Here is a 15655-nt window from a genome sequence, read left to right as displayed (position 1 = left end):
TTTTTTTTTTTTTTTTTTTTACATAGAAGTAACCATATCAAACTAAGAAAGAAACACAGCTTGAAATACTGACAATATTTCTCTGGTCAACACCCCTGACTTTTACACAAGTGGAATCCTGATTATGCGTTACTGAATAAATATATTTAGAAGGTCTAAAAGTTAACTGTATTATTTTGTAAGCAAAAAAGACAAGTTACAGGCAAATTCAAGCTATCAGGAAAAAATAATAGTAAACCACTGCTGCGCATTTAAACTTGAAAATTTTATAGAAAATTCCATTGCCTTGTACTAGCGTTATCCCATCTGAGTGAACTTACAAAAGTACCCCGTAGTAACAAACAGTCCTTCTCTGACGAAGATGATTTTTGCTGTGGATATTGTTGTTTTCCGGCGTGCTGCTGTTCCGCCTCCGGGTTCCTCCCGAAGAGCCGTGGGCTCCCTCTCCCCACGCCGCTGCCGGGCCCCAGTGGGTGCCAGAATGGGGCTGGAGAGGAGGATGAGCTATGGGACGAGGGAGGAAAGCGCGTGGGCGACGCTGAGCCCGGCAGCACTGGGTCTTGGAGCGCTGCTCTCGGTGTCCTTGGAGCGATGTCGGCACGGGCTGAGCCGGGTTTGCACCGGGGCCCTCGGGGGACACCCACGCTGGTACCCAACGTCTCCGCGCTACCTTCATTCCTACCCAGTTTGATGCTAATTATGATAAAGACAAAGCTATTTCAAGACTGTAAAAATGGAACCTTACTGCGTGATGCCAGAATATCAGCTACACGTCCTGTAGTCCGCAAACAACCGGGATCTGTGTGTTTTGTTTCAAGACCATAGCGTTCTTTCTGAGCGTTTCGAGTTTGTCTCGCTGAATCCTCTGAATAAAATGTGAAATCTTGCGTGCTCACTGCACTGGGTTCACACAAGGATCGCCGCTCACTCTGAGCCCGGGGGGAAGCAGTTCTGCCCCACAGAGCCCTGTGACACCGTACAGGAAAGTCGCGGCCAACTGACTAAGAACAACGTGGTCAGAAAGGAAAAAATTCCAAACAATATTTTCATGATAATGTTGTCCGTAGCATTTATAGCAGAGGAAAAATTAATATCTACATCATATGTTAACTTTAAAAAATTCTATAAAACACTAAATATATAATAAAAAATATGCATATAAGGACATATGTAAACTGCTTTGGTAACATCATATTACAGATGTTTTCAGTGCATTGCAGAGTTTCCAAGGAAACTTCAGACAAAGCTATATTTGCTTTGAGGAAGTACTGTATAATGCCATTCCTAAAGAAGCATAAACATTTTTCCAGTAGTAAGATGTACTCAAACCACAATATTACTTGGTACTGGGTGTCTTCGAAACAGCTAGCTAAATGTTGCTTATATTATAAACAAGAAGTCCTCTGTGTAACTTTTGTCATAAACTGGACCGAGCTGTGAGCGAGATCATTATCGTGCTGATGGCCGACAGTGTGCAGGCGCTGGAGGTCGAGGAGCCGCCGCCTCTCGCATATGCATCTGAGCAAGGAGAGAGGGGAGATCAGCAGAGAGCACCGCAACCCCTCAGCCCACAGCCTGGCCCACTCCCCTTGCCCTGCCACCATCCCCTCCTGCCCACTGAAATCCCTACTGCTGTTGTGCTGAGGCTTCTCCCTCATTTTTCTCTACAATTACGCTACGTTCGAGCTGTTATTTATGGCACCAGCCTGGCCCCATCCACATCCTACAGGATGATCCTAAAGCATCCTACAGGGACGCTCCTGCGTGGAGCCAAATAGGAGCTGGCGTGCGCTCCTGCTCTGCTGTGTCTGCTGATGAAATCCCTCTGCAGGGTTTGTATGGCCACAGCACACAACCAGGGGGAGATAATTCTGATCTCACCCAGGGTTTTTCACATCGCTGTAATTTTAATGCCACATTCCTGCATTGCAGAGGCAGCTGATTTAATGCAGCTTATAAACTGCGGTATTATTAATGGAAGATGGGACATGGAGATTTTGCAAAAGCAATGTTGAGTAATAAAATACTCTCTTTTCTGTTTGTTCTTCTGCACAACCTCATTTCCCTAAATAAATATTTATGCGTCCAACACAGAACGGAATATTGCTATACAGTAGCCTTATAAATTTAAAAGTCTCTGAACACTGTGTTTTATATTTTGTTATAGCGAATTGCAGTGAAACAATATATTCAGTATATATGAGTACGGAAGTAGGAGAGCAGAAAGCGCGTAGAAATCTTAAACACAACCGTAAGCTCTTAGGACACCGTTCCTCAGAGTTTAACCTTGGCTCAGGCTGGAGCCAGGACCCTGGGCTGGGCTGGTGATGGATGCTGAATTTCAGCCCCCCCTCGAGCATGATGCCCAAGCCCAGGTCCCGTTGGCTGCTCCCGGGGTGACGCTGGGTAGAGGGGCACCTGCTCTCCGGCCTTACTTGAGATCTTTGGGATCCGGATCTGCTCGCTGCTGCTGCCATCGCCCCCGTCGCTGAAGGGCTTTATCTCGATGATGTAGTCCTCGTCAAAGGGCAGGGAGAGCTCCACCGAGGTCCTGTTGGTTTCGATCACGGACGCGCTGCTCTGCCTGTTCCACCTGTACAGAACCTGTGGGAGAGCAACAAGGAGACACGAACAGCAGAAGCACTCACTGCTGTAGGAGCACCTGGTCTGAGCGCTGCTCTTCTCACACTTTGAGTATCCCAGTGCACCCAGTGCTACCCAGACATGCAGCCTGGTCACCGACATGCTACCCCGACCCCAGCAGCCACTACTGGCTTCCCCAAGTAAATCACTTCTTCAATTCACCTTCTAAGAACTGGAAGAACTATTAATTAACATCATAAATTGTGGCATCATTCAGAAGATTTCCAGAAAAAAATAAAAAGATGGGCAGTGTTTTGCTGTGAGCCAGGAAGGAATGTGACTGTTATCCTAACCATAAGTTAAAAAAGGATTTTTTAGAAACCTGCGAGGTAGATTCTGCATTTTCAAGGGTGGTGAGAGTCTCTCTGACCTGTTTCAACTGACTTCTTAATTTGCACTTCAGACCAAAAATACGTAGGGATGAGAAGGTCCGAACTGCTGGGATTCATCTGGGGTTTTTGACTGAAAGCCCCGAGGAATTACCTACTTTTGATTATTCAGTAGAGTGCACCAAAGATACTTAAAAGTGAGGGCAGACATGAGAGCTGGCACAAGCACGAGTCTGATGCCGCCAAACTGTGGGCTGTGAACAGAACACGAAGCGTGCCCAGGTCCTTCATCGCTTCCAGCTCTGGTGGAAACGCTTGCACAGCCCGGCCCTGGGGGCAGTGGCTGGCAGTTGCTCACTGATGTTTTCTTCGGGCCAAATTAAACCCTTGTGGAAGGTGATGGAGCTGAATTCTTCCCAAGATTTCTCTCTGGTTAAATTAAACCCTATTAAAACTGCTACTAATGAGGATTCTCTTTCTTTTCTTTTGGCTTTGCTTTCTGAAGAAAATGGAGCTATTAAAAAAGCATTTTATTTATCTGCCATTAAGGAGCTGGCTACAGCCTCTGGAAGGTTTCCACCCAAGGTCCTACTGTAAACCCCAAACTCAATATGGGAAAATGAACATTTCCATTATAGCCCAGTGCAAGAATCTGGGGACAGCCAAGGCTCCATCAGGACTGCCTGCAGGTCCCAATGCAGGCTGTGCACAGTCATGGTTCCACTGCCCGTGCTGGGAAACACTCACTTTGTAGCCCCGCACTTCTGACTCGTTATCCAGTGCTTTCACTTGGTCCCAGTTCAGTATGATCTTGGAGTCTGATGAGTTCCACATGATGTTCCCAGGGGGCTGACTTGGTGCTATGGCAAAATACAGAAAGCGTTCTGTGACTGAGGAGTGCCATCTGCAGTCAGATCCCTCCCCATACCCTCCCAGCTTGTCCCACCCCTGCTCATGAGCTGATCTGTGTCCCTGAAGTCACAGCAGGTGTGACACTGCACTGTCCTCTGGCTGAAAAAAGTATGCACTCAGGTGCTCGGCATGCCCAAGACCAGAAGTCTTCTTTCTTCTGGTCTTGGGCATGCCGAGCATCTGAGTGCTTGAATGACGAGATAAATACTTAATTTTCCTGCACAGCTGTGATTTCAATTTTGCACACTCTGCTTACTTAACATGGAGAAGAGCCTTACCAAAAAATGGCTAATCCTTCTGCACAAAGAAAACAGCAGAGGAATATCTCCCAGCTCCTTAGGCTCAATTAAAACCAGAAGGGCTGGTAGATACCCCCTCCTCCAGGCAGAGCACTGCCCTTTGTCCTGAGCACTCACGTGGCTTCTTCGTCGTCACGTTGACCATGGCGCTGGAGGGACCGGTGCCAGCAGTGTTGTACGCCTTGACTGCCAGGTGATAGAGCGCGTTGCCCTGCAGGTTGGTGACCCTGGCAGATGTTTGGTTACCGACTGTCCTGATCTTTCTCGCGTTCTCTTCCTTTTCATCGTGTCTCCAACACCTGACCTGCAAGACAGAGCAAGCACTTCAACCCCAACCATGGGCGGGCAGCACTCCAGTGGTTCCTAGCACTAACTACGGCACTTCTGCTCAAAGAAGTTCTCTGTCTTATCTGGCTAAGTCTTGCTGTTTTTTCCACCTCAGGGGAGATGTCAGGGATTAGACATGCCACCTTCTGTCCTTAAACTCAGGGCTGGCACTTCTGACCACTGCTTTGGGCTGAGATGGAGGAAATGGCCCAATCTATGGACTTTCACAAAGAAGCACGCTGACATCAGAGCAGCCTCTCCTCGTCATCAGCACACACTGGCTGCCTACAGCAAGCTCTGATCTGCATCTCAGCCAGCTACACACAGACAGATGTGTCACCTTTTACCTTGGAAGAAAAGGAATCCCTGTGCTGAAGGAACAAGAGTAAGGCACTGCTCAGCAGGAGCAGCACAGCCCCAGCCTGCTCAGCACACAGCCCTGGAACCACGCCGCAGCTCGCTGCCTTACCTCATAGCCTTGTATCCTTCCTTTGTGCTGATTCTCTCGAGGGGGAGCCCAAGAAATTTCAATGTCTGTGGCAGAAAGGCTTCTGGCGAGAACTGTGATCGGAGCTTTGGTCGGCTCTGGGTAGACAAGTTAAAAATAAAATCAGAGCTTTCAATTCTTTGTTTACTTAGTCACTAACTTCAAGGGAACTTCATTATTGCATGCGAAAAGAGGCATGTGACAAAAACAAACATTCCCATTTCAAAACAAAGCCCTGTCAGGCCTGTGCTAGACTGCACTTCTCCTCTGCAAGAGAAATAATAAATGTCATTACTAAGCTCAACCTAGGAAACCATGTACAGTAATTAGGACAAGAGGGAACATTTTCTAATCAGTGGACATTAATTCATACTAAATCTCAGCTGAATTCTTTCCCGATTACATATTGCTTTTCCATTAATATCAAAAGATTTCATTACGATTAATGTTATTTTAATGACTATCAAAAGAATTAATCACGGTGCGCCATTTATTATAAATCAGAGCAAGGATTAGGTATCAAAGGATGTCGGTGCGGATGCTGAACCCTCTCTGATCCGCGGATGATAGCAACACAGGGAGGAGGGGACGGGCTCCTTGCATTACCTTCCTCCGCCGAGTACACGACCGTCACGGGGCTGAAGGAGCCTTCCCCCTTGTTGTTGTACACCCCCACTTTCACTTCGTAGGGCGAGAAGGGCGGCAGGCTCTCGTTGCGGAAGACGTATCTGGAGGCGTCCGGGGAGGCCACGACGGTCTGCATCCAGCTGATGGTGCCAAAGGGGCGGAAAGCCACCACGTAGCCAAAGCCACCTCCATTCTGCAGCTCCTCAGGCACGGTCTGTGGGCAGACAAAGCATGGAGAGGTGGCAAGTTGAGCACTGCATTTATTTCCCTGTTGCTTCTCGGTCCTTCCTAAGCAGAGAGTTTGCAGCTGGAAGCCCAAAAGGGCCTATGGGCTCCCAAAGTTTCAGTGTATGACAATATTCTGTAATGATGGGCCACTGTCCTGTATGTCAAGGGGTTACTTTTGGTGACAGCTTCTTACTCTGAAGTCCAAGGCTCAAAACAAAATAAAATAAAATACTAGGCCATAAGAAGGACGGTCTCTGGATGTTTATGAGAGTAAACTGACTGTTGTGCTGGAATACAAATTATATTTTGTGCAAATTATGCGTCAAAGTCATGGCTGATGTTCTTGTGTTTTTGAAACATATTGGAGTATCTGTAGGAGATGCAGCGAAACTAATTAGTCCAATGGAGGAGGAAATTTAGCACATTGAGCTGTGTGGTAAGGAGAAAAACCCATTTATAGTTTTTTAATAACCTTAAAAATATCTCTGGTGATTCATTCTGCCAGCTTGGTCAGGAATAGTGCTAAGTGGAAGTGTTAGCATGTCTAGTGAAGTTCATTATTAGGAAAAATACGCCAGCTGCATCACATCATAATATGAAAATATGAGCAGACAAATGACTAAAGTTCTAGCCCTGGCTGCCTTAAGGAATATTAAACATTCTTCATCTCTGTATCTTCTCTTGCTGGCTTTCATTAGCAGCAGTAAAAGCCAGCATGCAGTGTGTTGTGCTAACTCTTAACCATTTGCTGCCACATAATGCAGCACTGGGGTGAGGGCTGACGCTCGGGAAGCAGCCGTGGTTCAAAGCACCGTATTCATTTTCCTCTTGGTTTGGACTCCACTCACCTCCCATGTAATGACCAGCTCAGACTTGCTCCCACCGCCTCCGCTGACATTGGCTGGGGTCACTTCAGGAACTGCAAAAAAAAAAAAAAAAAAAAAAAAAGAAGATGACGCAGAACTGTAGATAGCACTAAAAACGCACATGGGGATTTTGAAACCAGAGTGTGTTGAAATGAACAAGCTACAGGACTCCGTGGCCTTCCTCTGCTGGGTATCGGAAACATTAGCAAATGACTAATTTGCCATGGCAAACAGCACATTAAAAGTATGTCAATAATAGTATATGAAAAGTATGTCAATTAACTTGTGTATTCAGCCTCTAATTGTTTAGTTTAAACATTTATTTTCCATAAAAAGGGCTTTTACATATTTTCATATTTCACAGCCTGTTCCATTACAGGCTAAGAGGGAGCAGAGGAGGCACGTTTCCCACGACAGACACAGATCTCTGTACCTCCACCCTGAGGCTACCCCTGGCTGTGACCCTTTTCGACCAGACCAAGTGACAGGGACAGCATCCGGGAGCATTACAGCTCTCAAGACTTGTAACATGTCCTTTAAGAGCAGTTATGGGACCAGACTGAAGTCAGCTGCCCGCTGCTACTTACGAGCTTCTTCAGTTCTTCTGTTCTCTGAAGGTCTGCTGGGTTCCCCTATCCCAATCAGGTTGGCAGCCACGACTCGAAACTCGTACTCAACCCAAGGGTTGAGGCCCACCACAGTGGCTGTGAATGTCCTGCCGTCGATCACCTCTGGAACTGGAGACAGCCACAAGTCAGGGGTGCAGATAAAACCACCAGAAGTATTACAAAAGGCTGAGAAAAGGTCCTGCTGGATGCCCTTAGCAGTGAGGGATTAACACAGATACAAAGTAAATGAGGATTGTCAAATGTTTTCTCATTTTTCATGTTTTATTAATTGCTAAAGAGCATTAAAACACCGTGCTTTTAGCACAGAAATTCCAGCTATTAAAAAGTTTCTCTTAAATTGCCACTTTCTGAAAACAAGGTGTCCAGACAACAGGTGTACAAGTTGTTCTTTTTCTCCTTTTAGACTGCACTGTTCCCTCTATTTAATGGTTACTGGAATAGAATTAACCTCTGGTGGAATGAGCAATTACATCATGGGATTTTTCCCTCTATCAGGAAAATAATTCTACTTAAAGATAGGCCAGATGACACGGTCTGTCCCTGAGGGATATCTTTATAGACACAATTACTGCTGTATATCTCCAGCGAGGCAACAAAAGATAGGAATTCATTCTGTTTTCCCTTAAACATTCATGAGAAAAATGGATGAGTAATAGCACTGACTGGACCCTAAATCTTTGGGTTGCCAGACTTGAAACCAGTTAAGAAGCGCAGTGTCCTGCAGCCAGTGAAATCCCTCTGAGAGCAGAACTGCGGCTCAGCAGTTCCCGATGGGTTCCTTCTCCAGCAGCCCAGCTCAGCGGGTCAGCGCGGCCCTTACCTGTGCTCACGGCCTGCCAGCCCACTGAGAAGGGCGTCCGGGCCTGCACCACGTACATCGTGATGGGGCTGTGGTTGTCTGCTCCGGGCCTCCAGGACAGCTGGGCCGTGGTGTCGGTGATCTCATCGATCGTCACGTCCTCGGGTGGGCCGGGGGGACCTGTTAGAAACATTGCAGGGGGGATTGCTGGAAGTTGGGCGCTGACTCTGGCCTTCCTGCCCTACAGGACCCTTCTACCAGAGAAGTGACCTCTCTCTTGCATCACATGGCCATGCCCATCAGTAGCGGTACCAAGGCGCCGTTTTATAGCGAACTCTTCTCTTCACTCTTCCACTTTGGTCTAAAATTATTCTCAAATGATATTAAGACCTGGAAATACTCAAATATCTAAAATACCCTGAAACTTCCAGTGCCTTGTCTTTATAATGAAACTTTCAGCAGGTACAGCCAGATTTAATTTCTAAGAAATTAAAATTCTAAGTCATTTTGCTTGACTGGGGGGAAATCAATCATGCAATGCAGCCTTGTTCAACTCCTCCAGTCCTTCCACCCCAATGAAATTTCACTGCATCCTTCACAAATTACTCCTCCTGCTCGGCTGATACTGACATGACCCATCTTCTTGTCTTGGAATAATGATGGCTACTCCCAACATTTCCAAATATACTTCTTGGCAGTGTGCAGCATGCCAGATTAATTCAGAGACATTAATGCAGGTGCTATCTCAAGGTCAACAGAGGGGAGAGAGTCTCTGGTACCTTCATACAGTGACCAGAGGAAACAAGAAGGAATTAGCAGCTGCATCTTGACTCAAGTAGATGAGATAACCAGTTTGGAACTGGGTGGTCTGTCAGTAGGAGTTCAAATCCCCTAAATACATGGTACTGCTGAAGCCTGGCATGGATATAACAGCCTTTCCCTAGGGCTGCATCACATCATCTTGACATAGCTCAGCTGACTATGTATTTATAAAAACTTACAACATCTATTATGAAACCTCTATTTACGCAGCAGCTATTCGCCTCCCCCTCCAGTCTCACAGCCCAGGGATATTTCCCAATGTTATACAGTGGGGGGCACGGTGCAGCACAGCTCCTGGTGCAGCCACAGGACCACCGGCCTGCACGGAGACGTCCCTGCTGACGCTTTGAGGGAGGGACGAGAGCAGTATTTTTGCTGTCACCAGTGGGCACTTTCCTGTGAGAATGTGATGTTCCTCCTGTTAGTTTACAGAGCCAATGCTAAGGAAATTACCTAATTGAGGTTCTTACAGCAGGCTGTTTTGAAATGTGTGTACAAAAAGAATAACCCAAACCGCATGGGCTGACTGCTGCACGATGCGGCCATAAACGTTACATTAGTAGATGAAATGAGACATTCAGAGGGACCAAAGCAAAACGGGTGGCCCGGATTTGATAAGGAGAGAATTTCTCACTTCTTTTTCATGTGCTCCTACTTCTGTTGAGTTGTCTGAGATTTTTTGCTACATGGAAGACTTGGAAACTATAATTTCACAGAATGGTTGAGGTTGGAATGGACCTCCGGATCCACGTAGTGCAACCCTTGCTCAAGCAGGGACAGCCAGAGCAGAGTGCTTATGAAGTACCTATCTTAAACATTTTCTGGGGGGAGGACAAATTCAAAATTGGCATGGAGGAAAACGGGGCAAGACTCAGCTTCACGCTTCTCAAAGCTCACGTGTAGGAAAAATATAATTTTTTTTGGTAAAGATTCAGACTCAGGTTAATTAATCGCATTTCCATTAAAGTCATATTTAAAATACGTATGGTAACAAATAGAACCTGAAAAATCAGTGAGGTTACCAAATCACGTTTATTCTAGAAAAGGAACAACTGCAAAGGAACGCAATGAACAAGCTAGAGACAATTTCTGCTGCAAAGTTCAACAAGTAAATGTGCTCAGCTGGTGCAAGTTTTGCATTCAGGACACGAACATGTACTAGTATGTTTATCTGTGCTGTGTGTCTGTTGTACGGGTACGCATATATGAAAGCAGCTTTATGTATGCTGCTTGAAAATGTACTGTGAACTGCAGCTTGTACTTAGAGCTTATTTCTTAGATTAATTACAAGATGCTGGGATCCTAACGAATGTCTCCGAGCCCAGGAATTGTCTTACCAGCAGCAGAAGATAAGAAAAAAAAGAAATTTTACAACAACAACAACAGTAACAAAATTCAAATACCTCTTACAATCAGGTCTGCAGCAGCAGATAGCTTGTCCACACTTGTTTGCACCATGCAGACGTATTTCCCAGCATGCTTCAGCTGGATGCTTCTGATCATCAAATCACCAGCTGAATCCTGCTGATAAAGTAGAGAAAAGTGGTTACAATTACTTTTTAATGAGCGCTAAACATCATTATCACATGAAGGACACTGTGACTAATGGATTTATTTTACACTGGCTGATGAAAACATTCGTAATGCAAGCCGTGGCCTATTAAAATTATGTGAGTCTGCCTTGAAGATAAGAGCGGGAGCGCTTCTACAATTATGGCTTCTGCAAGGGGCAGGGGAGCCAGGTTTGGGTCCGTTAAGCAGTTTCCCCATTAAAACAATGTGACAGCCTATGCAGGTTTGCCTCAATTCCTCCTTCAACTCTCTGGATATCTAATTTATAGCCTCTTCACCATTCAGATGTCTAAGTTGTGTCAACATCTATTTTGTAAGCACAAACGAGCCCAAATTATGAGACATCTGCAATAGCAGCCTTGTCTTACGGCCAGCATTTTGATTGCCCGGCGTTTCTGTACTAAAGATCATGAGAACAGCACTCTCCTAGGAAATCTTGCATCACCTAACAGCGGTAATTTGTTTTCCAAATGCCAAATGCATGTCTGATTAACTGTTGAATAGAACTAATTATGTTTCTGTATGTATAGGAAGCTCCAAACTCTTTCTAAATGTTTCTCCAGACACAAAGCACTCAATACATTAGAAATCTCAGGGTAACCTTGTGATTGTGGCTTTCAGACCAAAGAATATTAATACAGTTCATAATTTTAGCTTTGCAGCCCAATCAAGCACAGTCACAGGGAAGAGCTGTCACTGCTGATGTGCACCCTAGGCAAAAATCTTTACACGCATCTTTTAATGATTTTTTTTTTTTAAGGGATAACAGCAAAGCTTGTAAATTGTATTTCCTTTTACTTTCAGCATCAAATTTCACTCCTGACAAATGCAAAGACAGACTGCTCGTCTGCCCGAAACCTGGCACGGTGCGTGACTTTGTAAAGCCTCCCTTGGGGTAACATGCAACGCTCTCTACTCTTCTGTCCTCTACCTTTGCTGAGAATGTATTTGTTTTCTTCTTCTTTTGCTCCTTCTTTTTCTCACACCTGACTCTTCCAGCTATCAGGCTTCCATGAGTATGGTATTTAAACCTCAAACAAACAATTCTTTGACATTACAGAAATTTGCAGCATCATTGGGTACAGCCTGGGTTTCCTACAAACGAGCAAGCAATAAAGAACCCAAAGACACCAATGTGTCATCACCAGGAAATGCGCACAGATAACACTGAGAAGAAACGTCACCTCCAATGGTCAGTGACATCTGTAGCACCATGAAGATCATTTTGTGTAGAGGAAAAGTACTTACTTTAAGCACGTTGTCACAGGAGAAAAATATGGTCATGTAAATGTGCCAGCCCTAGTTTCTGTATAAATACAAAGTTCTATGGCTGTTACATTTTGCCCCCTTTTTTCTTTTGTTTTTTTCTTGGAAAGTGAAATGGTATTTTTTTTGCTCTATAGGTCTTCTGACATCCAGTTCACTGCAAAGGTAAAACATCATTCATGCCTTCAGGCTCAGGGCATGTCATTAAGCAATTATAACAATACTGCATCAACTGTAACAAAGCAGTGTACTGTCAATGCCTATTTTCTCAGTCTATGAGACATAAGATAACGTCTCCTAGCGTCAGCTTAGTCAAATCCATTTCTCCTGCTGGCAGCCCTTCTGTGTGTTACCTGCAGTTATTTCTGAGACTGCCAATGCAAGAGAAACCCATTGGGAAGATTGCTTTAGAATTGATACTTACCCCTCCGACTCTTTCAAAGTGATCCCCATCTTTTTCGAAGTCTATCAGGTGTCCATTGAATGACCAGGTAAACATGATATCGAGTGAGTGATCATGAGACACCTGGCAAGGCAGGACAATACTTTCTCCAACAGTGACATCCATGCTGAAAGGTGACACCATAACCCGAGTTGGATCTACAAACGAAGAAAACAGGAAAAAAAATATTAATCCTTTCTCGGATTGAGATAGATGTGGAGCTGAAAACGATCCTAAGCAATCTACCACAACTACAGCATCACCACCAGAGTTTGAAAAATTCACAGTGGTTACTCTGGAAGATCCTTAAGGCAATAACAGAACTACCACATCTTTGATTTTATCCTTACACCTTTCACCTTTTAAAATTCATGTTTTTCTCTTTGAGGAGGGCCCACATAAAGAATAAGTATAAACAACAAGTGATACCAGCTGAACCCTGCACAAGATGCAAACTGAAACTGCCCCAACAAACCAAGTAGAGAGGCTTGGGGGTGAAACGTGGGTCCTGTGTGTCATGGCCAGCTGATGTGGGTGGTTAATGAGTCAGACTGACTCCTCTTTTAGGATCTCGGTGGTCATAAACAAGAAGTCACTGACCTGATGACTGGGAACGGAGGAAGTATTTTGGGGAGATGTAGCAGAAGAAAGGTGAGAATTGGTCATTTTCTGATACATGATATTGACAGAGGAAAGTCAGAAGACTGGAGATATCGGTGATGTGGGAAGTCCTATCTGTCTTGTACCAGCTCCACCCTGGGCTTTGGGACCAACCCCTTATTCCCAGTTGGAGTTCACCACTGATTTCCTTGTCCATTTCTAACTTTAGTCATGCAGTGCAAACAAAATGGTGCCATAGAAAGATGAGCCACGACACATTATGCAGACTTCAGCCCCTTATCTGTGCCCATGAATTCCCTCTGCCGTTAAAGTTAACATTTGTCTTTCATTTCTGTTGACAAAAATGCTGTAATTTTTTTTCAACAGGGCCTCAGAGGAAATGAAAAGGAGAAAAAATATTGCTTAACAATGAGACCAAAAGTCTGAAAGTCTTATATAGATAGATATTTTTGCTTATTCCAAAAATCTATTCCGCACAGATGTCATGGTAAAATAATACAGGCATTATTCATTCTCTAGTATATGAAATCAAAATCTTACCTACTTCAACCCAGGGACTCCTAGACAACTGCTTAACTCTCTGCTAAAATAGTAATGGCACTGCAAAAATACATGTGCTGGGCAAAACTTTTCACTTCAAAAGTCTACAGGAATTAGTGGAAAAAGATTTCACTGCCAGCTCAAAGAGCCTTCGCATCAGTGTTTAAAATGTTTACGAAGGACATGATTCTGAGATGCAATGAGTGCCTCCTACACTGCCCTGAGTGCTGCTAGACGCATCCCACAAAGCACCATGCACACCATGGTGCTCAACAAGCATCAGCAGTGAGGTTCTGCTGTGGATAGCCCTCTTCTCTCTGGAACTTTCTGCAAGAGGCAGGAAGTCCACACCATAGATCTGATTCTTCCTGTTGAAATACACAGAGCTTATAAAAATATAAAGAATGAAACATGGATGTTTGGTATGACCTATTTCCCAGAGCAGCTTAGCGCAGCTCCTGTGGAAGCTGTAGGGGATGCAAATGCCCAGTGCCTTTGAAAATCAGGCCCCCAGGTTTCAATCCAATCATGTCAAGAAGCATTGCAATCTTAGAACTGAGCACAGTGGGTTAGAGGAGCGGCTGATAGGGCACGATGACAAATGACGCGCAGCGCAGGCTCTGACCCCAGCCATGCTTGGCATCTGTGGGAGCCCCCTGCAAAGCCCTCTGCAAATCACCCCAAGGAGAATGCTTACCAATCTCTTCTCAAGGACTGGAAAAGCTGAAAAACAAAACCACCCCCTCGCCCCTTCGCTCAGGAATAACCTGAGCAGAGCAGCAAATAGAAAACATTATTCAGAAGCCAATCGAGGGCGGCCCATATAGGCACATCTCGGTGGTACGTGGCCAAGCGGTAACCAAAATTATTAGATTTGCATTTTCAAAATCTGTAACATCAGGCACCATTTCAGCAACAACTGGTGAGTGCTTTAACAATACCAGAATTACGCTGTCTATCAGTTGTTCTCTGAGGGGCAGTGAGCCCCCGCCAAGGGAAGCAGCACCGGGCACCTCTCACAAAACCATCCCAGCAAGGAGAAAAGGGAGCACAACTGCCCCGAGCCAGCGCCGTAACAGCTTGTCTGGCATTACCACTGAGTTTCTGAACAAGAAACAGGCAAATGCTGAATGCCAAAGGGATTGCTCCCAGGGGATGAAAAGCTCCTCATCAGGGTGCAGAATAACCTGGCTTTCAGCCTGGCTTGGCTGTGCTGTGCAGCCCAGGCTCAGGGTGCAGCGTGCCCCCTGCGGGGCTCTGGCTCTAGGTGTCACTGATGGCTCAGGGAAGCAGGGCAGCTCCCTGCTGCCTCCTCGCACGTCAGCGCTTTCTCCAACACAGTTTCTGTGCTTGCCATGGGACGGAAACATGTGATATTCTTTCTACACACAATTTTCCTCGCCTGCCGACAGGCAGACCCTCAGCAGAGCAAATGCATGCCAGGATGGCTCAGCAGCCCCTGGGCATGCAGGGATCACTGCAGCTCTCCTTACCCACGTGTGTCCTGAGTGGCATCCTTTGGTGTTACTGCTGCAGTGCATTGAGAGTTCACTGTATTTCTGCCTCATTTAGTGCACTGGGGGGGTTGGAACTACATGATCTTCAAGGTCCGTTCCAATCCAAGCCGTTCTATGATTTGGCTTACATCAGCAGAGATCTTCACCAAGTTTTCTTGCTCGCTTTCAGTTTGGAAGAAGATAAGGAGCTGAGCAGTGTTTCCCATCTGCAGCTGCTGTGCTTGCGTCCCCTGTGCCCTGCTAACAGGGAGCTGCCACAGACTGTGCTCTGTGCCCCATCCGGGGAAGCTGCACTGCATACTTGCTGCAGAGTTGCAGGCTGTGTGCACTGTGGGCTGGAGCAGTTCCCTAGCCTGAAGGGAAGCCTTCTCACCCTGGTTTGCTATTGATTGGGTATCTATTAGGAGGGATTACTTGTTTAGGATAAACAGCTTTGCATGGCTGGGCTTGCTTGTTGTAGCTCACGTGGAGTTGTGTTGTATCGTATTGATCTGGAGGACACGACACAGTGGGATACCATCCACAGAGGCATGACATAAATGACATAAAGTGAGGCAGAGGTTGACACTCACAGATAACGCTTACTTTTTTGTTTAAAAAAAAAAAAGCAACCCAACAAGTCAGTCCAGAGCAGGCAAATATCTCGGAATGACACAAGAGGACAAGGGCAGAGCAAGAAGCAGCCCCACGTGTGCGGTACCAAGCAGCAAGACTTCCATGGGATGGGGG

General features: G+C 45.7%; 1 protein-coding gene across 8 annotated transcripts in view; it reads right to left on the bottom strand.

Annotated features, from left to right (window-relative positions):
- Nucleotides 28–15655, bottom strand: part of CNTN4 (contactin 4) — a 262223-nt gene continuing 246595 nt past the window's right edge. For 7 of the 8 annotated variants that reach the window (XM_021409696.1, XM_021409697.1, XM_021409698.1 and 4 more), the window contains 11 exons: nucleotides 12231–12406; nucleotides 10372–10492; nucleotides 8168–8326; nucleotides 7306–7455; nucleotides 6701–6771; nucleotides 5604–5838; nucleotides 4980–5095; nucleotides 4301–4487; nucleotides 3720–3832; nucleotides 2436–2604; nucleotides 28–1518 (listed from right to left, as the gene is read on the bottom strand). In XM_021409696.1, coding sequence (XP_021265371.1) covers nucleotides 1418–1518; nucleotides 2436–2604; nucleotides 3720–3832; nucleotides 4301–4487; nucleotides 4980–5095; nucleotides 5604–5838; nucleotides 6701–6771; nucleotides 7306–7455; nucleotides 8168–8326; nucleotides 10372–10492; nucleotides 12231–12406 — 1598 coding nt within the window. In that variant the 3' untranslated portion in view covers nucleotides 28–1417. The remainder of the gene's footprint in view (nucleotides 1519–2435; nucleotides 2605–3719; nucleotides 3833–4300; nucleotides 4488–4979; nucleotides 5096–5603; nucleotides 5839–6700; nucleotides 6772–7305; nucleotides 7456–8167; nucleotides 8327–10371; nucleotides 10493–12230; nucleotides 12407–15655) is intronic. The other variant, XM_021409701.1, reaches the window with a different exon arrangement.

The sequence above is a fragment of the Numida meleagris genome, chromosome 11, assembly GCF_002078875.1.
Source record: "Numida meleagris isolate 19003 breed g44 Domestic line chromosome 11, NumMel1.0, whole genome shotgun sequence".
NCBI classification, from domain to species: domain Eukaryota; kingdom Metazoa; phylum Chordata; class Aves; order Galliformes; family Numididae; genus Numida; species Numida meleagris.
The sequence above is the reverse complement of the archived record's forward strand: the minus strand, read 5'-3'. Positions and strand labels throughout refer to the sequence as shown.